We start from the raw sequence: 23,354 nt of genomic DNA, 5'->3' as shown, positions 1-23,354 counted from the left end.
TGGCTGCAGCCTCCACTGGGAATCCACCCTGAGCCCAGGGATTGCTGCCCAGAGACCCTCCAGCCTCCACCCTGCTCAGCCTGAGCCCCAGGCAGCAGTGGCAGAGATGGGTCCCCAACACCCCCAGATGCCAGGATTCCCTGATGTCCAATGCAGGCTCATAAAACACACCACCCACCCTCAGCAGGGCACAAAGGAGGTCTCCTTGCCTCCACTGGTCAGAAAACAATTTCCAGGAGCTTATAGCAACTCAATATCTTTGAGATCTGTGGTTTAAATGGTGCGGAAATCATCCCACTCCAGTTGTATAGCAGGAGGAGCAGGCAGAGGGTCCATGCATCCCTGACAAAGAAGGGGATAAATCCCACCAGCTTCCTGACTGCAGGCAGGGAAGGCAGACCAGCAGCCCCATTATGTTTCATGCTCCAGAGGAAGCTCTCCATGGGAGATGAGCCCTCAGGAAATGCCTGGAAAACCCCATGGGAGAAACCAGCACCAACACCTTCAGTGGAAAAAGCTCCCAGTGGTGCACAATCCTGTGAGCCACCCAAGAATCCTCCCCCAGCAAAGCCTCTGCCCTTGTCCAGCAGCTGCTGAGGCTGGATGGTGTTTCCCAAGGAAAAGGTTTCCACAGTAGCTGTCCCATGCACCCAGCAAGGGGCAGAGACTGTAACCCCAGGGCCACCATGGTCCATCAGAAATGCCCTGAGTGGGTCCAGCCCCCCCAGCCTGACCTCCCAACACCCCCAGGAAGGGGTGGAAATCAAAAATGAAGGAAGAGAAGATGTTCCCATTGTTCCAGAAGAAAAGGATGAAAACCGACACTGAAGTGGAGAAAAAGACAAAGTTCCCCAATCTCCTTCTTGCAGTGACTCCACTGTGGCATTTCCCTGGGGCAACCACTGGTGACTCCAGCAGGAATGGCTTCTGGCTGTGAGTGTCTGGAGCCTGATATTTCTCTCTCAAGTGCTTTTGGTGCTCCATCCACCCACTCTGGAACAGGCGTGAACCAGGGAAAAAAGGGAAAAGCCCAGGACATTCTATAAAAGCTCTAAAATAAGCAACCTGGAACACTGGAGGCCAGCAGAATTACAGGCAGGAAAGCCACTTCCCAGAACCCCAGCTCTGCACTTTCACTTTAACAATCAAAACTGACAAGAAGTCCCAGGCCAGGCTCTCAGCTTCCCACAGCAAGGTTCCAAATCCCCATAAAACGTCCCACACAGCCAATTAGCGTGTGAGGAGAAAACCCCACCACAAAATTGCTCACATGTTACCTCATGGAAAGCTGGAAGCAGCTGCCTGGCACTGCGGGGGAAGCTTCAGCCCCAGCACCAAGGGGAGAAAATTGCTCTTTTTCCTTTCATGTTGGTGTGATTTCTTTCCATCCTGCCTGAAAGTAAAACTGCCTACGACAGGGACTTTCCTTCCCAGCTATAAGCAGAAGTTTCTTGCCTGCTTTTTACAGGGATGACAGAAAGTCCCAACTCCTCTCCTGAACCAGGGGGATGTGCCTTCACTGCTTGAGAACATGAGGAGCTGAAGCAGGTGTCCCATGGGAAAGGTGTATCCTACTCATGCCCAAGGGACAAGAGGGACTGACTCTGCCTGCAGAAATCAGAGCTGCCTTCCTGAGCAGGGCATCTCTCCCACAGCAGCCAAGGGCCAACCCCAGACCCTCCCAGGGGGGTTTGGAGGAAGCCCCCAGGGTGCCCTTGCAACACTGGGCACAGCTGGAACTCACTGCCCACCCAGCTGGGCTCTTGGGGCAGGGGGCACACAGAGCTCCACACAGCCACGGGCACCTCCTGCTTCCAGCTGCCAGCTCCACTCAGCAGAGGGCAGAGATTCTGGAGCTGCCAGCACAGGCATGGACAGGGCACATGGACAGGAATGAGGAATGCTCTTGGACGTCCTCCCAGACACGGTGCGTTTCCATAATTAACCTTCACACAGTAAATGGGTCCCACAAGCTTTGGGAACTGCTCCTTGCTATGTCACCAATCAGGAATTGCTCAAATGCCTCCTTCACCTCCAGCCCTGAAATGTCTGCTCCAAGGGCATTGCTCCCTGGGGATGGCACCTGGCAGGAGGGGATGGCAGCAGAGCCCTCTGCCACCCCACTCCTGTCCCAGACAGATGCTGGGAACACAAACACGAGGGACATCCAGGGGTAAAAATGATCCTAGAGGTTGCAGGGGAATTGCTGGATGGTGTCTGCAAGCACTGGCTGGTCCAACACACACAGGAACCCCTCTGACCACCACAGGGCAGGGAGATTGTGGCTGTTGGGTGTCTGGATCAGATCTGGATCATAATCCCTGCAGGGTGGGCACAGCGTGCCCCAGCAGCACCATCAGAGCCCCCCAGAGCTCCCCCCACCTTATCTGTGCCCACTCATCCCTCCGCTGGGCTCCAGGGCTGTGTGTAACCACCCTTATCAGCTGAATGTGGCAGCTCTATTTCCTCCCCTCAAACGAACCCAACAGCAGCCTCGGGTCTGGTTTGTTCTGTTCTAAAACCCCAGCAGCCCTTCACGCCCACGGCGTGCAGAGCTTTGTGCTGCACCACGCAGGAGTGCGGGCACCAGGAAACCGAGGCGACGCTGCAGCACCCGTCCACACGAAAGGAGGCACCTGGGAGAGGGGCCCAACCTGCTCAGAGAACACCTCTGCTTCCTCAAACAACACCCAGAACAACCTCAATTCAGGTTTGCAGCCAGTGCTGTCTTCAGTAAGGATGAGAATGAAGCGCGGAAGCAGACATACCAGCCACAAGAAATGACGCTAGGATTATGGAGTCATGGAATGGTTTAAGCTGGGAAAGCTTTCAGATCATTGAGTCCAGCACTGCCAAGGACACCGCTAAGCCAAGTCCCTTCTTCACACCAAAACATCTTCACAGACTCCACAGGGCAGGGCTGAACACGGGATGCACCAGAAGGACTGAGTGCTCTGGGACATGCCATCCAATGGACGCTGGCAGCAGGACACGGTGGGGTGGCAGAGACCAAGTCAGTGTCCCCTGGCACTGCTGTGATGGCTACGGGAGTGTCCTACAGCACATTACAGATTCCTGCTCCTCCAGGCAGCTTCTCAGAGTCTTGTAGCCCCTTGAGCCTACAGAACCTTGAGCCTACACCTCCTCCCAGCAGCTCCAGAGCACTCGGGAGCAGGAGCTCTGCAGTAGCTCAGGGCTGCACGTCCCACTGCTCAGGCTGCAGCTGCAGAGCAGATGTCTGGGGGGAGCAAGGGATGGAAAAAGAGAGGAACAGAAACAAAGGGCCAGGAAGGTGAGGACCCTGATCCATCCTTGCCTCTCCCACCTGCATTTCTGCAGCTGCTCTGACCCCAGAGGAACAACAGAGAGGGCAGGACTGTCCCACTGTGCTGGGAGCAATCAGCAGCAGCCCCACCATGTCTGAGGGCAAGCCCAGCATGGAGGGAACCTGGGGTTCCATCTCTGAAAAGGCAAAGCAAGCTCAGAGCAGAGAATCTCTGGCTCCCGCCCACCCTGTGCAGAAAGTCTATCAGTGCCAGCACAGCCACCAGTCACCTCTGTTGGATCCAGGCTTGGGGTGAAGTTTCTTCCTTCTCTTTGGTGTTTGCTGAAGCCAGAAAGAAAAATCCAGAAGAGAATCCCAGAATAGTTTGGGTTGGAAGGGACCTTGGAGATGATCTCATCCTGGCCCTCTGCCATGGGCAGGGACACCTTCTACAACCCCAGGTTGCTCTAAGCCCTGTCCAACCTGGCCTAGAACAGCCATGAGGCATCCACAAGGAGCCAGATGAGAACAGCTACTCGGATGCTGAAGAAAATCAATCTGTCTTGCCCATCCTGTAGTCCACCCTTTCTAAAATTGCACCGTTTTCCTGCTGGCCATCCCATGGACCTCACACGCACTTTGTTTGGACAAACGGACGCCGTCACTCCGAGGGCAGCCAGCGGTGCCAGAGCTTTGGCATTCATCACCCGCCACAGGTACCAGCCAGGCTGCACTTCCCGATGAGGAGCTATCACATCTCACTTTTCTTTACATGGACAACAGCAAAAGTTTTCCAGTTTTTCAGTTTTCCCCACCTGGAAGAGCGTTAAACCCAGCATGGACTGAGGTCAGCGTCCGGAGTACTGCACAACACCCAACACCAGCCACCACCAAAGGCCAAGGAAGGCCAAGCCAAAGGAAAACACCAACAGTTCTGCTAAAAAAACCAGAACCAGCAGCAGCTCTGGCTCTGCAGGGAGCTCTCAGCTCCAATCACCCATTGGAGCATTGGTATCTCCCATGGATGTGACCTGCTGCAGCTGCTCTCCTGCTTCCCACGCCGAGGAACAACCTCCAGCTCCTGCTGCTAAATCCAGGCACTGAAGAACAGTTATTTCCTTAATACACGAGGGAATGCCCTCCTACTTTTATGCATTTATTTAGCATAAACACGTGTGTTACCAGAGGAACCCACGGAGCAGAATTCCCTTGTGGTCTTGCTGCAGCTTTTTCCATGTTGTACAGAATCACAAACCCACCCCGCTGCTGGCTGAAGAATGCTCAGGCTCCAGCAGCTTTGGTGGGAGCCCTACCTGTCCCCAGGGACAGGGAGCCCAAACCATGGCTGTCACACCCAGCCATGGCCACTGCCGCAGCCCTAGCATGGGCACAAGCCCTTGCAAGAAGGAACAAGCAGTGAATTCCCAGCAGAGGCATGAATGGTTACTTTAGGGCTCTCTCCTCTTTTGCAATACAAAAATAACCCCAAATCAAGTATTTCCCAGCTCAGCACATGATCCTTCCTCCTTCCCCACCAGACCCAGCTTTGGTTTATCAACTGATCCCTGCTGCCCAGGGGAAGTACAGGTACCTGCATGTGCTCCTGAAATCCCATCCCACACCAGAAAGATCTGCAAAATTCAGGAGTTTAACCCCAAGGAGTCCTGGATGTGCAGCCGAGCACAAGGTCCCCCTCAGCCCACGGGGTGCAGGCTCAGAACCCCTGTCCATGCAGGGATCCCTCCAGGCACATGAAGGCATAACTCAAACCCCAAAAATGCAGCCAAGGGACATTTCTCAGGGGAACACAGGTCTGTGTGCCAGGGAAGGACTGCCACCAGCTCACAGGTCTGTGTGTGCCCAGGGGAAGGACTGCCACCAGCTCACAGGTCTGTGTGTGCCCAGGGAAGGACTGCCACCAGCTCACAGGTCTGTGTGCCCAGGGAAGGACTGCCACCAGCTCACAGGTCTGTGTGCCCAGGGGAAGGACTGCCACCAGCTCACAGGTCTGTGTGCCCAGGGGAAGGACTGCCACCAGCTCACAGGTCTGTGTGCCAGGGAAGGACTGCCACCAGCTCACAGGTCTGTGTGTGCCCAGGGGAAGGACTGCCACCAGCTCACAGGTCTGTGTGCCAGGGGAAGGACTGCCACCAGCTCACAGGTCTGTGTGCCAGGGGAAGGACTGCCACCAGCTCACAGGTCTCTCCCATCAGGAGCCCCTTCTGCTGCACCCCACACTCACAGGTATTTCCACCTCCACCCCACAGCTCCAAACTCCGCTCTTTCCCCATTCCTTCTTCTGGAAAGTACTTTTAAATCAGTGAATTGGTGTCAGCAGGGGATGCCACATCCCAGAGCATGGCTGGCACCAGCTCCATCGCACCCCTGGCCATGCCTGCCAGGGCCAGGGGGGTTCGGGCTCACAGAGAGGATTTTGGCTCAGGAAACAACCGGAGATCAGGAGGAGCTGGCCCGCAGCAATCACACCGGCTTGGCTGGCTCTGGCAGAAATAAACCCAAATATTGCCGGGGCTGCAGCTCCAGTGGGGAGCAGAGCAGGGAAGGGGAAGCTTTGGCGGTGTGACTGGGGCCAGCCCGTGCTCTGTCACCGCCACCGCCCCGCTCATCCCCGGTCCCAGCAGGGCACAGGGCTCCTGCACATCCCCGCTCCGGGCACGGCAAAAAGGTGAAGGAAATTCTGGTTTTCGAGAAAAGATTAAAAAAAAAAAAAGCCCTCCCCAGCAATTTTAACAACAACACAAGCGTCACCTCTGAACCCTGCGCTCGCCCCCGCTGTGTGAAAGCCGGAGCAAAGCGCCCTGCTGCACAGGAAACGCTGCTTCCAAGAAATCTCTAACAAGAAAAAAAGGTCATTTTAGAGCCTTTCCCACCTCCCCCGAGAGCGTTTGCTGGCTGGAGCCTCCGAATCCAAACACAGAGCCGGGACACGAGCAGACTCACCATGGCAGGAGCTGTTAATCCCGGCTTTGTTCATTGGAACCCGTGGATTAAACGCAGAAAAAAATACCAGCATGACCCCCCAGCCTCCTTCACGCCCTCCTCGGCCACCCAGCACCGTCCAGCGGCGGCAAGAGACCTTCCATGGCAGAGCTGCAGGGCTGTGCCGAGCCGAGCCGAGCCGTGCCCAGCGTCCCCGGCGAACAGGACATCCCGGCCCCGCAGGGCTGAGCGCCACGGCGGGGGTGGGAGCGCCGGGAGGGCTCCATCCGGTACCGCTCCCAGCCCCGCCGCCCTGCCCAGCCCAGCACGGACCCGGCCTGCCCAGCTCGGCACCCCGGGGCCGCCAGGTGAGCCGCAGCTTCCCGTGGCAACCCGAGAAATAAAGGGTTAAGGGCGAAGCGTCCCGCATGGTGCCGGCTGCAGGCGCTGGGAGAGGGGCCCGTGGGGAGTCTGTTCTGTCTGGCAGGACACGGGGATGGAGGAGAGGGATGGACACCCCAAAACCCCCCCTCGTGATCACACTGACCCCTCTCATCATCATCAAAGCGCAGGCTGTGAGCCGCAGCGGGGGCTCCTCTCGGAGCAGGACAGCAGGAGCTGCCAGCAGGTTCTGTGTGCCAGGGATGGGAAAAGTGACAGCCAAAGCTGGATCACCGTAAATTTCATCATTATAAATTTCCCACTACCTCAAGATATTAAAGAGGGGGGGAAAGCTCAAAAAGATGGTTCAGGGACAAGAACAGCAGTTCTTGAGTTCTTTGCAACGTGAGATATCCAGACTAAATCACCCAATTCCCTACAAAATTCCAGTTTGTTCTGAGCCCAGTATGCTCCACCTGCCCTGGGAATGTTTCTTCTCCATGCAGCAGGAGTCTGCTCACCTCTCAGCCCAAAGCAGAGGGGTCAGCACAGTCCAAACACCAAGCTGTGGCTGACACAGGATTAGTCTCTGCAGTGAAAACCACGTTCCCTGTGCCTGCACTTCCCAAACCAGAGCTTTGGCACAAATCATTCCAGAATGAGCTAAACATCATCTCCACTTGCTTCTGATTCCCAGTGAGAAACACCATAGGTCTCTCATCCCTGTCCAGGAATACAGCACTGGGAAACATCCCACCCACCCTCAGCTCACACCTGGCAGGTCAGACCTGCAGACCCAGACAGGCTGTGACAACGATGGAAACTCAGGTGACAGGCCCATTATCATCCCAAAAACATGGGGGGCAGTGAAACCTGCAGACAGGAGTGGAAACACAGCAGGGACATCAGGTTTAGGGAGGTTCCTCAGTCAAACAGGAGCACATGGTCTACACCTCTTTCTTTGTCCCCCTTTCTGGAAGGAGATGATGTTGGGGCTGGAGTTGAAACTCAAGGCTGCACATTCTTTATGGTGCTAGCAGGAGGTGCCAGGACAGCAGGACAACGGCATTTTGAAGAAGTCTTAAAGGATGTCACGATTTTCCAAAGAGACGAAGGAACATTTCAAAAAAATACAGAAGTCTCCTTGCCAGGAATGTGGGGAATGTCAGGGAATATTATAAAACAGGATGAAAAACCTGGCCTCAAGCAATATTAGAGACTCTTACACTGGTCTGACAGGCAAGATGCTGAATCCCAATGGAAGACCAATCATGGGAATGGCAGAGTCAGCTTACATGGTCCCATCCATCTGCCTCCCACCAGAGAATCCAGCACAGGTCTGCCTGTGCCCCTTCCCACAGCCAAGCCCACCCTGCACCCAGGCATAGACTAAAACAGGGCCCTCTATGTAAAAAACAGCATTTCTGAGGAGCCAAGGCAAACAAAGCCTTGTGGGACACAGAGGAGAGCCATGGATCGGGAAGGATCCCAGGATGCACAAAGGGATCTGGGCTGCTCCGTGGCTAAAAGACAATCCCAAATCCAAGATCTTTGCTGTAAGTCAGGAGGAACACTTCCCAGACATGGTTCAAACAACTCTTCTTCAATCTGGTTAATTAACCAAGCACTTCCCAGCCTTCTGAGGGATTTCCAGGCACAGGAGCTCACACCCTGGCACAGCCATTCCGGCTCACGGGAAGTTATGACACCGAGCACACTGGAGCCGGAGCGGTGGCTGCCAACAGCAGGGTCAGGAGCAGAGGAACAGCTCCTGGGGTCAGGAGAAGGAGAAGCCCAGGGGTCAACAGGCAGCAGGAAGCCCCAATTCCACACATCAACCACTTGCAGTAGGAAGCAGAGGCGAGTTACTGGCAGAGCAGCGCCTTTGGCAGGAACGGGCATGTTTGTTCCAGCTTCCCTTCCATGTGAAAGCCCCTCTGTAAGGAAAAGATTTGTCACAGCAAGGCCCACTTGGGGTTTTTTGTCTGGGCCTGACTGCACAACGGCCTCACTGGTGCTCACAGCTGGGCATGGTGAGGATGGGGCTGCTCGTGGGTGACAGGTCCCCTCCTGATGGTGGGCTGATGCCAGGGCTGGCAAATGCTCCAGCCTGTTCAGAGCTTCCCAGGGGTGATATTAAGAACACTTTGGTCTCAAGACAGTCATTCTGGAATAGCCAGTGCTTTCACACAGGGAGAAGCCTCCCCAGCCAAACCCCCACCACAGCAGCTGTGCATGGCAGGGGAGCCATCCCCAGCAGTCAGGGCTGTGTCTTTCAGAGCAACACTCTAAAATGCTTGTCTTTCCCCAAGCAAATGTTCCTTTCCAGTCCCAGCAGTGTGCAGCAGTTGCCCCACTGGTGTTTCTGAGGAAGCCTTTAGCCGAGCAAAGCTCTCCCCCAGTGCTGCTGGCTGACATGTTTGTTGTCAATCAATCAGCTCAGAACCCTTCTAGAACTTTATCCATCTAATTTTATGACTAATTTTTGACACAATTGCGAGTTTTCAGAAAGGACCCAAAGCCCCAGCACACCTGAGCATCTTTGGGGTCGAGCAGCACCTGCCCCCAGCCCCATCCAAGACAGCTGGTGCCTTGATTTGTGCAAAATCCCAGTGCCTGGACGTGTGGCTGCTCACCCAGCACTGCCTGACTGAGCCACAGCCATGCACACAAGGCCAGCCACGCTCCAGTGCCCTGCCTGGCATGTGACAGGTGACACTGGGCCGTGACCGCCGCTCGCAAGGACGCGCTGCTCTTCCCGCCGGCTGCCCACCCAGTGCTTCATCCATCCCCACCTGCCCACAGCTCTGTGGGGTGGCACAAGGCCCCTGCAGCCTGAGAGCACCAGCAGGGCTGTAGGAGCTGTCTTTGCTCTCCTCAGTCTCCAGAGCATTCCCAGAGAGACAGGTGGGATGTGGCATCTCCTGCCCCTTCCACAGCAGAACACCCTGTGCCCATCCCCACCCAGGAGCTGGAGATGAGCTGAAGGGGGGCAGTGCTGGAAAAACAGGGAAGCACTGACAAAGCCACCACTGCATCACTCTGTGCCACGATGGGCTGAGGAGCCTGGCTAAGAAACACAAATGCTCAATAATCCATGGAACCCAGTCTTACACAAACATTCTCCATGCTCCCAGGAGCCCTTCACGGCTCAGTCCCTGCTCAAGGAGCAGCATGAGAGCAGGTAAATCCCAGGTGAAGCAGCTGGGCAGGTGAGTGGCTCTGCCAGAACAGCCAGAGAACAGCCCAGGAACAGCCAAGATCTCTGTGGGTGCTGGCAGCAAGGAGAGAATGGGATCTCTGAGGATTTCAGTTCCATTCCCAGCCAGCACTGAGCACTCAGGGCGATGTGGCCCTGCCAAGACAGATGTTCTTAACTCACAGTTTCCTTCTGTCCTCAGAGACCACTGATAAAATATCAGTGAACCTTATCAAACACCAATCATTAAGACTCCTGACCTTGCTATCTCTGTCTTCTCCAACTGCTGTGGCCAAAGAAACAGAGACACAAGACTCAGAACCCTGCCTGGGGGACCCCAGCCCAACCCTCAAAGCAAAAACTGACACCCAAAGCAGGGAGGGAGCAGGGGCTGAGGTGGGGGCGGCCACAAAGTGACTTTGCTTTGCTGAGAAGGGCAGGAAGGAAAAGCGTCAACCTACGAGCTCAGCCAAGGGTCCAGCACTGCTTCCTGCCACGGTTCTGCAGAGAACCTCATTAATGAGCCGACAGCTGCAGCTCCCCAGCCCCTAACAGTGTTCACAGAAACAAAAAAATAATTCAAAAACAATCCCTGCTGCTCGAGCAGGTGGGAAGGCTGTGGAGAGCAGGAGAAGAGAGGCACCCTCACAGTGTGGCTGCAGCACAGCAGCCGTGCCTGAGCTCTGGGGACAGCGTGATCCCCACCAGGCTTCCTCAGTGAGAGGAAGAGCTTTGGGCACACCCAGCTCCTCTCAAAGCAGCTCTGCCGGTGGGGAAGGACATCCACCCAAAACTCACCAGGCCCCAGCCTGCTCCTGCTGCACCTCCCTGTGCCTGGGATCCTGCAGTGGCCAGAGCTGGCTGGAGCTGCAGGACACTCACCCAAGGTCAGGCTGGCAGTGCCCAGGGGGAACACGGGGCACAAAACTGCAGCTCACCAGCAAATCTGACTGTTACCATGCTTCAGTCACAGAGAGCCACAGGGATCACAGAATCATTGACTAAAGGATGGTTTAGTTTGGAAGGGAGTTTTCAGCTCATCCAGTTCCAACCCCTGCCATAGGCAGGGACACCTTCCACCAGACCAGGTTACTCCAAACCTCATCCAACCTGGCCTTGGACACTTCCATGGTTGGGGCAGCCACAGCTTCTCTGGGCAACCTGTGCCAGGGCCTCCACACCCTCACAGGGAAGAATTTCTTCCCAGTGCCTCAGCAGCACCTGAGGGTCACCTCTGAACCCTCTCTTTGCATTTAAACACTAAAAAAAAAAAAAAAAAAAAAAAAAGTGTGATGCTTCTTTTGTGCTGGGAAGTGTCCTCACCACACCAACCAGCGCCACCTCTTTCATTTACCCCCTCTTTGCTGCCTCCTGCCATGCACACACCATCCATCAGTGCCACCTCTGTGCCTGGCCCAGCACACAACAACCCCGGTTTGCAGGTGATGTTTGCAGCCAACCAAACCAGCACTCTGCCAGCTCCCTGCCCTTAACCTGGGGCAGCCCCAGGTACTTTCAGAGGCTGCCTACAGAGCACCAGTGCTCCCAGTCCAGCCCTGGGACCACCACTCCTGTGGCTGCTGGAGCAGAGCGACACCCCAGCGCTGCGGGGCCGGGAGCCAAGGCAAAACAATGGGAGCCATTTACAGGGCAGGAAGCTGCATCTGCTGCATGAAACGCTATCTTCAAACAAGACGTGTTTGGATAACTCCAGTTTCATAACTCGCCTCTTCCGATGTTAGGAAATCACGGTAATAAAAAGAAAACAAAATGGGGGAGAAGAAAATTGGCACGGGGAACATCGGGGGGCAGCTGGAGCCTGGGGGAGCCCAGCCTGGGGCATCAGGGTCTGGCTGCAGCCCCTGGCCCAGGATCTGATCAAATATCCTCGGGGAAAGAGTTAAATCTGCACTACCCACCCCAGGGGCACAGTGAATGCTGATGATCTGCTGCATTTCCACCTTGGCTTCTTGGACTTTTTCAGTGGCAATCAAAGCCATCCTGGGGGAGGGAAGACAGCCACACCAAGCACAGGATAACAGGGATTCAGCAACTCTTATCTTCATCATCTTAAAGATAATGGAAGGGATGGCCTGAGAGCAGTTCATGGGTGCCAGCTCAGCCTCAGCACAGTGACACACAGCAGCACTGCCGGGGCACAGGGGACCCTGCAGGACCCTGCTCCTCACCCTGCTGTGACAGGAGAGATGCCAAAGGACCCTGCTGTGACAGGAGGGACCCCACAGGACCCTGCTGTGACAGGAGAGACCCTGCTCCTCACCCTGCTGTGACAGGAGGGACCCTGCTCTCACCCTGCTGTGACAGGAGAGACCCCAAAGGACCCTGCTGTGACAGGAGGGACCTGCAGGACCCTGCTCTCACCCTGCTGTGACAGCCAGCCCAGCCAGCGCCTCCCGCAGCTGCCACCTCCACAATTGGGGACAAGGAGCCAAAGCTGAGGTCACCCGGCTCGGCTGCAGACCCTCCCCAGCACCCACCTCCTCTCCCCACCCTCCCCAGGCCAAATATAAATTTGCTTACAGGAAATGCCTTAAAGAAAAGGCACCTCCCTGCGTCCCGAAGAATGCCCAGAAAATAAACTGTCTCTGGACAAGAAGGAAATGGCTTTTTTTTTTTTTTTTTAATCACATTGCAAAGCAGCTTTAACCCTTTCAGTCCCTGCTGCAAATGTGCCCTGTGTGCCTCAGGGAATCTCAAGGTGTCTGGAGTCTGCATTGGTGATGTGAGAAGAGCCTATCTGTGGCATCGCCAGGTCCTGGAAAAACTGCCACAAAACCCAGAATCCAAACACAAACTCTGCCTGGCAAGGAAAGCACGGGATCCCCGAAAGGGGCTCATAGCTGGGGACCCACTCTTGACTTCACAAAAGCTCTGGCTCCATTCCCAGAGGCACTGGGCAGAACTTGCCCAGCTGTTGGCATTGCTGGAGGTCCTGCACTGCACCAGGGGGCTGCACCTGTGCCCCCCTCCCCAGCCAGACCCTTTCCACAAGGGCCCTGAGTGGGCTGTGCTGGGATCTCCAGCAGATGGAAATGTGGCTCCTGAGCCTGCTGTGGAGGGCAGGGATGGGGTACCCGGGCCCCTGCAGCCCCCCCAGCCCTGCACTGCAGCTGCTCCAGCCCAGCAGGGACGCACGTGGAGGCTTAGGAAGCACAAACGCTGCCTTCACACCAACCTCCTGACACAAGGAACAAGAAAGCAAAAAGAGAAGAAATACAGGAAATCCAGGAGGTGGAGAAGCAGCTGCCTCCAGCAGTCAGTCAAGGACAGAGCAAAGCCAACAGCCCCGAGTGGAGAGCAGAGAGCTCGCTCTCCTGGGCCCTCCAGCACGGGGCAGCACAATAAATAAAACAATAAATAAGCTCAGTGCCAGGATCTGGCAGTGTTCCCGTGTACTCACAGGTCACAGCCACAGAGAGGGTGATTCCATTCCCTCTGTACAGCAGAGGACACCAAAGCAAGGCCAAGGGCACAGCCAAAGCACTCCCTGTGTCACCAGCCCCCTGAACGTCCCTGAATAAGCAGGCACTTGGTGCTCTCAGGCCCAGAGTGGTTTGATCCAGCTCAGCTGCTGCTGCAGAACGCCTCCATGCCTGCTGGGGTTGGGAATTTCTCAGCAGAGCTGGAAAAGCTGTGGAGGTGTGAGGCCAGGCGTGGGAAAGGGAAGCATGGGGTCAGCTGCCACTTGGCTGGGAAGCAAATGTCTGTCCAGAGAGCAGCCAGGGCTCGGGGTTCAGCAGCAGAGAGATCACCTGCCTGGAGAAGAGAGGCAATCTCTGCCTTCTCCCTGATTTTGCACTTTGTGTATGTCCATTATCTTTAGATGGGAGAGAACCACTGCATCCTACATCCTTGCTGCTACCAAGAAAGCAGCACCACAGCTCCCAGGACTTCATACCAGGAGAATTCACACAGCCACAACCCATGTGTGCCCCCAGTGTGTCTGTCCCCAGAAGGCTCATGCCAGTGGCTCTCTCCATGCAACAGCCATCCTGGGATTTGCTCAGGAAGGTGTCTGGAGGCCGTGGGGCAACCCTCTGCCTGGAAAAACAGAGCTGGAGCACCAGCCCTGGCTGCCCAGACATCCTGCTCTTGCCCAATGACACTGATGACACGAGGTCAGGTGCCCTGTGCGTCACTGCTGTGGGCACTGTCGTGCAGCCTTGTGACACTCCTGCCCAGGGTCAGTTCCAGTTTCAGCAGGAGCAGCAGAGGCCAGCAGCCAGCCCTCTGAAACCCCACAGAGCAAACCCCACCTGCAGCCTCAGAACCACCCCTGCTCCAGCCCAGCCTTCAGCACTGCCAGCAGAGCCTCGTCCTCTTCACTCCTTTTCCGTTTTTCTTCCTTTTCCCTTTAAATGCCAGCTTTCTTGTCCTTTCCCCCTGCACCTGCAGGGCAGGAGATGCCCCAGCTCTCCCAGGCTGGGGCACACAGGACCCCTCAGGTTCAGCACCAGGACACCCTGGGAGAAGCCACCAGCTCCTGCTCTCACTTAAGCAACGGGACCAAGCCTTGGCTGCAGCACCCATGGAAATCCAGATGTTCATCCCAGGACCACGCCAGAAGCCAAATGTTCCAGGGCTCATCCTGACCACCCCACCAGCCTATCTCCCCTGTGGACCCCCAGGCTTGGACACTGCAGCCCTGCTGGGATTCCATGTGCCGTGGGATAGGAAGTGGCTGAGGCCTGGGGAAGGTCCCTGAGCTGCTGAAGCTGTTCCCAGCCCTGCCGTTAACGTTTGCTCTGCCCGTAACTGGCACGGGTGACAAGTGCCCCGTGCTGATAAGGGTTCTGCAAACAGCCAGGCCAGTGCCCACGTGGCACGGGGACCTGTCAATGATTAACCCAGCAGCTGCAGGGGACAGCAGCAGGCTGGGGACACGGCCACCCATGGGTGTCACAGCACCCAGAGGTAGGGGACACACGGAGACCCACGAAAAGCCACATCCTGTGGGATCAGGGTCACAGCTGCATTATCAGGGAGAGGGTGATGAGCCTGGAATGGGCAGCACAGCTCCACACCAACAATGCTCCTCCTGCAGGACATGCAGGTAACACACGCAGTGAATCACAAGGCAAACAGGTAACAAAAATCCAGAGGCCATCAGCAGAAGAGCACAAAAAAAGCATCCTCTTACTGGAAATGTAGGGACAGACCCTGTCTCTTTAAATCCCCAGCAGCCTGGAAAGGTTCCCATGTTGCCGAGGTGCCTCTGCAAATGGCAGGAGCCAAAGGGCCAGAGCAGCTCAATCATTAACCTGCCGAGACCCCCGGCCTCGCTGGAATGTGCCAGTCCCCTCCAGAGCTCTGCTCCAAGGTTCACAGCAGCTCCTCTGCCCTGGCCACCAGCCCCTGGAGGCTCCAGCCACTTTCCAGCACAGCTTTCCTCCAGGGCTAAACCCCCCAGACCCCTCTGTCACACGTCCCTGCAGGGGTGGAACACCACGTGCAAAAAGGGAAGTTGAGAAATAAGAAACCCCAAGGTTCCAGGGAGACATTCCCATGCTCAGCAAATGTGTGACATGGTTTGGGGAGCTGTAACTCCCCGTGGCTCCTCTTGCCTTGGAGTACCATTGCTGCTGCAGCAGGACCAGCATGGACACACTGTGGGATGGGAAGACTGGCAGACCAGCAGCATCTCAGCTTTTACAGGCCCCATGCCACTTCTAAAGCTTTTTACATGCACAAAACTAGCTCAGCTTTCATCCCTGGGCTCTGGTAATCCTTGTCACCAAATCCAGTGGGCAGAAGGGATGGAGCAACATCTCTGCTATGGGGCTGGGGGGAGGAAAGGAGACCCCCGTGTTAGGGAATGCTCTGACCCCTGGTCCCACCACACCACAGGACCCCTCAGCTCCCCATGCATCAAGGCCACAGCAACTACTCCAGAGGCATTCCCTTCCCTGCAGACCCTGCCTGAATTTGGGGATTAAAATCCCACAGACACCAAATGCAAAAGCCTTTCCAAAGCCACACTGAGGGCAAAGGCAAATCCCAAACCCCTGCAACAGGCAAACTGTCCCAGGCTTTACACGGGGTGATCACTTAAAGGAAGGAGATTTCATTCTTCCCTCTACTGGCAGTGATTTATCCTCAGCACTGCCTGCACCCTTCAGTGCCAGCCAACTTCCAGGCTTGGTCCTTCTGCCCAAAGTCACGCAGCAGCCTCAGCATGCCCTCGGGGAAAGGGTGACCTTTCGTTCTCCCACTCACTTCAATTGACTTTGAGAACCCTCAAATCTTTTTGAAATTAGTAAGGGAAGTACTGACGTGCCCTTGGGCACAACCACATTTTGTTCTCTTACGAAACTGAAGCACTGGCAGCCTGTCCTGTGAACACACACTGGGGTTTGGGCACTGGAGGCGATGCAGACAAGGAATTCTCAACAGAAGCACGACTGGATTTATGCACTCAGTCTTTTATCAGGAAAAGATTTCTTGGAGGAAGTGCGAGCACATGGCAGGAACGTGAGCTGCTCCTCAGAAGGAGCGTTGATACCTGCTCCGTGCTGGAACTTTGTGTTTTGCCACACACAGAAAATGCTGTCAGGATAAGGGTGGGAGCTGATTTTTTCCCCTGCAAGAATAGAGGGAGACTGATGGGATGTGAGCTGAGCCGTGGCCCCTGCTCCTGTTGGCACACACATGCCAAGAGCAGCAAGGGGTGGCTGCACAGCCACCTCCTCAGCTGGGCTTTGGTGAGAGTGCAAACAGAAAAAGGCACAGCCATTGATAACAGTTCACGTATGCAAGAGGAAAAGAGTGTGGATTTCTGCCAAAAATTCACGATATGCACTCCAACACCCAGGGACTGTACAAAGGTCTTTAAGTAGAAGAGGCTCTGCTGCCCTCGGCACACAGAGCATTTCAGAACACAAACCACAAATCCAAACACACAAAGAGCTGGTGTTTGAGCTCGGCACATCAAAGAGCCCCAGAGGAAGCAGCCTCTCACCTTGGCAGCACGCTTCCCCAGAGCACTGCTGGGTCACAGTGTGACAAATGACACAGGCACAGCAAACCCACCCCTCCCTACAACGACAAAGGGCTCCAAAGGAGCCAACCTGCCACAAACGTGCCCAGGCACTGAAAGCCAGGACTCAGAGCCCAGCCTCCCCCGCTGCAGTGAGAGGGCCTGATGTGGAGTCCCCTGACAGATGGCAAATCCATGCCTTCCCAGCCACCAGGCTGCGTGCACTTATCCCAGGCAGAGGAGGTGAGGAGGAGCCCTGGGGAAAGGCGGGTGGCCCAAACCCCCATCCCTCCTGAGCCCTGCCAGCCGTGTGTGGGTCAGCATTGCTGAGCCGGAGCCGCACGTGCCGAACCCAAACCGGCTGATCCAGAGGCAGCCGCGGATTCTCGCCCCACACACGGCCGTGACTCAGCCCGGGAGGACAGAGGGGGATCCAGTTACTGCACGAGGCTGTCAGGAGCTGCACACCAGCTCCAAACCCCTCATCCTCCCTGCCTGCAGCAACAGCCACCTCCTCCAGGCACCGAGTCCGTCCAGACAGGGACACCGGTGCCAGAGTGCGCCCATCCCACCTGGGGCATCCCGGTGCTGCTGGAGCCACAGGTGAATCACAGAATCTCATTCGGGTTAGAAAACCCACTGTGACCACCGAGCCCAGCACTGCCAAGGCCACCACTAACCCACATCCTCAAGTGCCACAGCTGCACAGCTGTTAAACCCCTCCAGGGACAGTGACACCACCACTGCCTCGGGCAGCCTGTGTCACGGCTGGACAGTCCTTTCAGAGAAAAAATTGTCCCTAATAGCCAACTAAACCTCCCCGGCACAACTTGAGGCCACTGTATCTCTCCGTCACTCCCTGTCGACTCACTCCACTACACACAGAGCTGGAAGTGATTTCAGGAAGGGATTCTGCCATGCTTGTGCAACAATCGGAGCACAGCCCAAAGACAGCAGATTGCTGGGTGCTTTGCCCCAAAACCCACCTCCTCCTCCTCCTCCTCCTCCTCTGCACTGACCCCCCGCACCCATCCCCAGGCTCCCCATTTACCTCGTGGCTGTGCCCCGTCCGGCCGCGCTCTCGGGGGACCTGTCGAGGGATGGGGAGGACAGCGGGCTCTGGAGGAGATGGGGGGCGCAGGGGGGGCCCGGTGGCCGGGCCCGGCAGTGCCAGCCGGCGCTCCGGCTGTTGTCGGTGTGAGCGGCAGGTGCGGGGCTGTGCCGCGGGACCGCCCGGGATCCGCCTCCCCATCGCCGGGATCCGGCCCCCATCCCTGGGATCCGCCTCCCCATGCCCTGCACCGCCCGCCCCGGGATCCGCCCGCCGCCCCCGGGACCGCCCCGCGCCCGCGGCCCCGGTCCCTGCCCCGGGCTGGAGCGGCGGGGGCTCCCCGGTGCCTCATCGGCCGCTGCCGGGGAAGGGGGACATGGAGATGGAACCTGGAACCTCCTGGAACCCCTCTGCCATGGAGCCAGGCAGGGAGACCTTGGAGACCCTTCCAGTGCCTAAAGGGGCTCCAGGAGAGCTTGGGACAAGGGATAGAGGGACAGAACAAGGGGGAATGGCCTCTCACTGAAAAAGAGAAGGATTAGTTGGGGTGAAATTCTTCCCTTTGAGGGCGAGGAGGCCCTGGCACAGGTTGCCCAGAGAAGCTGTGGCTGCTCCATCCCTGGAAGTGTCCAAGGCCAGGTTGGATGGGACTTGGAGCAATGGGATAATGGAAGGTGTCCCTGCCCATGGCAGAGGAGGGAATGAGATAAACTTTAAGGTCCCTTCCCACCCAAACCATTCTGTGATTCTGTGCCACACGTGGAACGCAGTGGAACCCCAAGCCCTGTCCATGTCCCAGGCCCCTGTGTCCCCCCAGCTCATCCATCCCTCCCCCTCCACTCCCAGACTGGCAGCAGCAACTGCAGGGCCTGGCCTGGCCCGTGGGGCTGCAGGATGGGGACACCAACAGCTGCCACCTCCCCGCAGGGCTGAGCACACACAGGGATCCCTCAGGCTGTTCCCCCCGCAAACAGGAGCCCCAGGACAATTTCTGGACACACCTGGCTGTCCCCAGCTCTCCCTGTGGTCAGAGCCAGCAGATGGAACAGCTGGAGTGGAAGCCACAGGGAGGCATTGAGAGGAGCAGTGGGGCTGCTCGCAGGGACTCATGTCCCCAAAAATCCCCTTGCACTGCTCTGTAGTTATTACTGTCCCCAAAAATCCCCTTGCACTGCTCTGTAGTTACTATTCCAACAGCACAGAGTGAGGAGGACCTTCTTCATGGCACACGCCTCTCACAACCTGTCTCTGGACCACACACTCCTGTCACACCAGAGGGGCACAGCCACAGGTGATTTGCAAGAGGGAAAAACGGTGCTTAAAATGGAGTTGAAGGATGAAATTTTTGTGAGTAATGAGAGGTGAAAGGGCTGGGGGCCAGGAAGCACCAGCCCAAGCATGGAGGGAGAGGCAGAGGAGGCAGAGGGTGAGATGGAGACAGGCAGTGATCTGGGATGGGATGACCAGAAAAGCAGGAGACCAGGTACATTGCAAGGATGCCAGAAACCACCTTTCCTCTGGAAATCACTGCTTGGAGGGACGCCCAAGCTCCCAACACGGGAGAATCAAGTTAAAAAACAGGATTTTTCCCCATTGTTTTCATAGTCTGAGAGGCACATCTCCTTCCTTCCTTCCCAAGCTCCTGACTCTCCTCCCACCAACCTCTGCCCCGCCACAGCCCCCCCTGCCCTGGCTCTCCCCGCGGAGGGAAGGGACTCGGCACAGGCTGCTCAATGCGCCCCTTGTTGGCTGCAAACTCCTCCCGCAGCTTTGTGCGTGAGAGCCCCTCGCCAGCTGGACCCGAGGGGCGGCCAGGGGGTGGCAGGGGGTGGCAGCAGGCAGCCGGTGCCCCCCGGGGTCAGCCCCGGCGCAGGGACAAGCTCTTGATCGGGGGGATCGCTGGGAGGTCATTTAGGCTGTGAGCACCCCGGGCAGAGGAGGGGTCAGGGGGATCCGGGTGTCAGGACCCAGGCGAGCCTTGACCCCCCACAAGTCCCAGCCTCACCACAGTCCGGCTCCTTGGCTCATGGGGAGGGGACAAAAAGGGACAGAGGGCGAGCAGAGGTTCTGGAAACGCAGAGCCTTGGAGTGCTGGCTGACCCCCAAAGCCAGCACCCCGGCACAGCCGGGATGGTTGTTTCACCCGGGTGGCCCCACACGGTGACGGCCACTGGAAAAGCGCCGGGATCGGAGGTTTCAGGCATTTTTGCGCTCGTTCCTTGCGTGAAGCAGGAACAAGAGAGGGTGTGGAGGCAAGAGCAGGAAATCTCGCGGAGACGCTGAGCTGGAAAGCGGCGGCGGCGGCAGCGGGGGTGGCCGCTGCCAGGCGGGGCCCGGGGGTGCCAAAGCGCGACCCTCTCACACCCTGAGGGACACGGATCCCTCTGCTGCCCCCGGTTCATGAAACCCTCGAAAGAGTCACAGCAAGGAAACGGCGGAAAGGGACAAAAACCCCCTCAGAATCCACGGGAAGAGCACATTTGCTCCAGCTGGGAACCCCCCGCAGAAGGGGAACGCAGGCACCCCCCGGACACAGCCTGCTCCAGCACATCACGGCCTTTTCACTGCTGCTCTTTCCAATAACTCAAATAAACTGCGGGGGGAAAAAGCTTACAGTTTTCTTTCAGGCATATAAATACAAACAGAGCCCCAAAAGACACCCATAGGCGATGGGGTCTGGGCTATGTGTGTCACACCCAGCTGCCAGGGGACTCCTGCCCTGCTAATGCATTATCCATGGCTCCTGTTTTTCCACTGCTGTAGACGGAGAACGAGAGAAACTTATGTTATTTTCTCATGAAGGGTGCCACCCCCTGGCAGAGCTGGCCCAGCCTGTACTGGCATCCCTGCCCACCTTGGGATGCCCTATTTATCTCTGTCCAGCCACCCTAGTGCAGAACACCTTTTGGCTTTTCCCAATCCCCAGCCCTAAAAGCATCACCCAGGTCCTGCCACTTCACCCCTTCCAACCACAGGGTACCCAGCAAATCCCACAGGGAGCCCCAGGCCCACAGGGCATCCCTAACACCTCTGAAAACAATGAATCTGCAGCACAGAGAGCCCAGAAACCACCTTTGCCCATCCACCTGGAGCTTCCAGGACCACAGGGATGTTCCAGTGCTGGCCTCACACCAGCAGGAAGGGAGCAAACCAGCTCCAGCCAAGAGGAGGATGGCTTCAATGTCCTTCATGAGAGGGAAATCAGGGGAAAGAGGTCGACTGGCACACCCGAAATGGCAGCTGGAGCTGTGCTGCCAGCTGCATGAACACAGCAGGCAGGATCTCAGCAGTGCTGAATTCCCCGGCTTCCAAAGGAGGAGGGCGAGAGGGAGGAAAAGAGAAGCTCAGAGACACACACAACAGCATCATTCATGGAGCTGGGTTTGTGCAACAAGGGTCCTGTGTCTGCCTTGGAGCTCCAGGCAATTAAAACAGCAGCCACAGATCTGGGAGAAACAGCAGGAATTTACCCGAGGAATCTGGATTATGTGGCCACTGCTGGAGCAGAGCAGAAAGCCCCCAGCTCCTGGAAGGCAAAATGCTGGCAAGTGATGAGCAACCAGATCCATTATCCAACTGTTCCTGCCTCACCCACCCGAGTCAGAGCTTCCTCTCATCACAGCAGGGGTGGGGGGATTACTGCTGCTGCTCCTGCCTCCAGACAGGCCCACCAAGGGGCACAAGGGGCTGCAGGGCTGCTCGGGGGCACATGGCAAGGCAAGTGGGCTGTGGTCCCAAAGATAAAGGTAGTGCTTTGCAAGTCAAAGAATGTGGTTTTCCATTCTGGTCCATCCTTGGAAGCATGCACGGGGTTACCAGCATGTGTGGAAAGAGACAGGATGCCAAGCAATCTTGTGAAAGTCTTCCTGGCAGGGCTGGCTCCTGGGAGCAACCACAGACCCTCCAGGAGACCCCAGAGAGGATCTGTGCTCCCTGCTCTCATGTGGATGATCCCAAAATGATCTCCTGTCGCCTACAGGAGATCCTGTCCCCCCTGATCCATGGGGCAAACAGCCCCTGGCTACAACTTGCCACAAGTGCCAGCTCTGAGCCAGGCAGTGTCACTGGCACGGGGTCTGGAAGTGGGAGATCTTTAGAGAACTCCACTTCCCCCTCACCTACAACAAATTAAGCTTATCTTTTCATCCCTGAGGAATAGCCCCTGTCCACCCAGCGTGATTTGGGCCATTCCTGAAGGGATCATTTATCAGCAGAAAGAATGAGTCTCCAGGTGTGAGGTGGAATTGTTCACTAAGCATCACAGCCGATGGAGAAACCAGGCAGCAGCAGTTCCTCCTTCACAGAACCCAAAATAAATGGCTTTCAAGATCATTACCCACACCCTGTTATCACAGGCATCTTTACAAGCCACATCAAACCAGTTTTAGCACCCGAGTTCCAAATGAACAAGAACTCCTTAAGCATTTTCACAGCCTCGACAAAATGACTGATACAAGCATCATTAAAACGTTATCAAATACAAAATAATGCTTTTTCTTTGATGAAAAGTGGAAGTTCTTTTCACCTGACCGACCCTCGAGAGGATCATTTGCTTTACCTGTCGGCTCAGAACAGTCCCCGCCTCGGCTTTGTGACCGGCATCACTCAGACACGACAGAGAGCCGCGTACGGCCCAGAACACCACCAAAACCGCTCGAGTTTGGTCGGAAAGCAGAGCCCGCGCCCCTCAGTGAGCTGCATCCCCTGTCTGTGATCTGCCCTTTGCGCCCACCGCACTGACCCGCACGGAGCCCACCCTGCGCCAGCCCCGTCCCTCGCCCGCCGCGCAGCGAACGGGCCGGCCCCGCTGCCGCCGCTGCCCCGCACCGGGCTGATCGCAGCCCCGCACCGGGCTGATCGCAGCCCCGGGCTGATCGCAGCCCTGCACCGGGCTGATCGCAGCCCCCGCACCGGGCTGGCCCCGCAGCCCCGGGCTGATCGCAGCCCCGCACCGGGCTGGCCCCTGCAGCTCCTGCAGCCCCAGGCTCGCCCCCGCAGCCCCGGCCCCGCACTCACCTGCCCGCCCGCGCCGTCTCCCCCCGCACGGAGCCGCGGCCGCGGCGCGGCGGAGCCGCAGCCCCAGGGAGCGCCCGGAGCCCCGGCGCGGAGCCGCGACCCCAGCCCCGTCCCGGCGACCCATCGCTGCTCCGGCGGGACGGGCGAGCTGCGGCTCCTCACCCGCAGGGATGCGGGCACGGCACCAGGGCCGCTCCCGGGGAACGCCCGCTCCCCTTCCGCCCGTTCCCCGCAGCCCCGGCGGAGCCCCCCCGGCCGCGCCTCCGGCCGAGGAAAGAGCTCGCCCCGGTTGGTCCCGCAGCATCCCCGGGACCTGGGATCCCGCTCAGCCCCGTCCCCCAGGCTCGGGCATCACCAGGGGCCGAGGTGAAGCTGATGCTGAGCCACGTGTTCCACCTGCACCCCCCCAAAACTGAGTCACCCCCGCTCCGCTGCCGCCTCCGCTCCCGGGGGCGGGCGGATGTTTCAAAGCCCTGCGGACGCGCCGGGCAGGGCTCATCGGTTC

General features: G+C 57.3%; 1 protein-coding gene across 5 annotated transcripts in view; it reads right to left on the bottom strand.

Annotated features, from left to right (window-relative positions):
- STARD8 (StAR related lipid transfer domain containing 8) overlaps nt 1-23,354 on the bottom strand; it is a 49,624-nt gene that overhangs the window by 11,036 nt on the left and 15,234 nt on the right. The window contains exon 1 of one of the 5 annotated variants that reach the window (XM_077185996.1): nt 22,850-23,234. The exons of 2 other annotated variants lie outside the window; for them this stretch is intronic. In XM_077185996.1, the coding sequence (XP_077042111.1) occupies nt 22,850-23,153 (304 nt within the window). In that variant the 5' untranslated portion in view covers nt 23,154-23,234. Of the gene's footprint in view, nt 1-6,226; nt 6,437-17,833; nt 18,016-22,849; nt 23,235-23,354 lie in introns of those variants that run through there. 2 more of the 5 variants (XM_077186000.1, XM_077185999.1) reach the window with 2 other exon arrangements.

This window comes from Agelaius phoeniceus, chromosome 14, assembly GCF_051311805.1.
Source record: "Agelaius phoeniceus isolate bAgePho1 chromosome 14, bAgePho1.hap1, whole genome shotgun sequence".
Taxonomy (NCBI): Eukaryota; Metazoa; Chordata; class Aves; order Passeriformes; family Icteridae; genus Agelaius; species Agelaius phoeniceus.
This window is presented reverse-complemented; position numbering and strand designations above follow the sequence as displayed.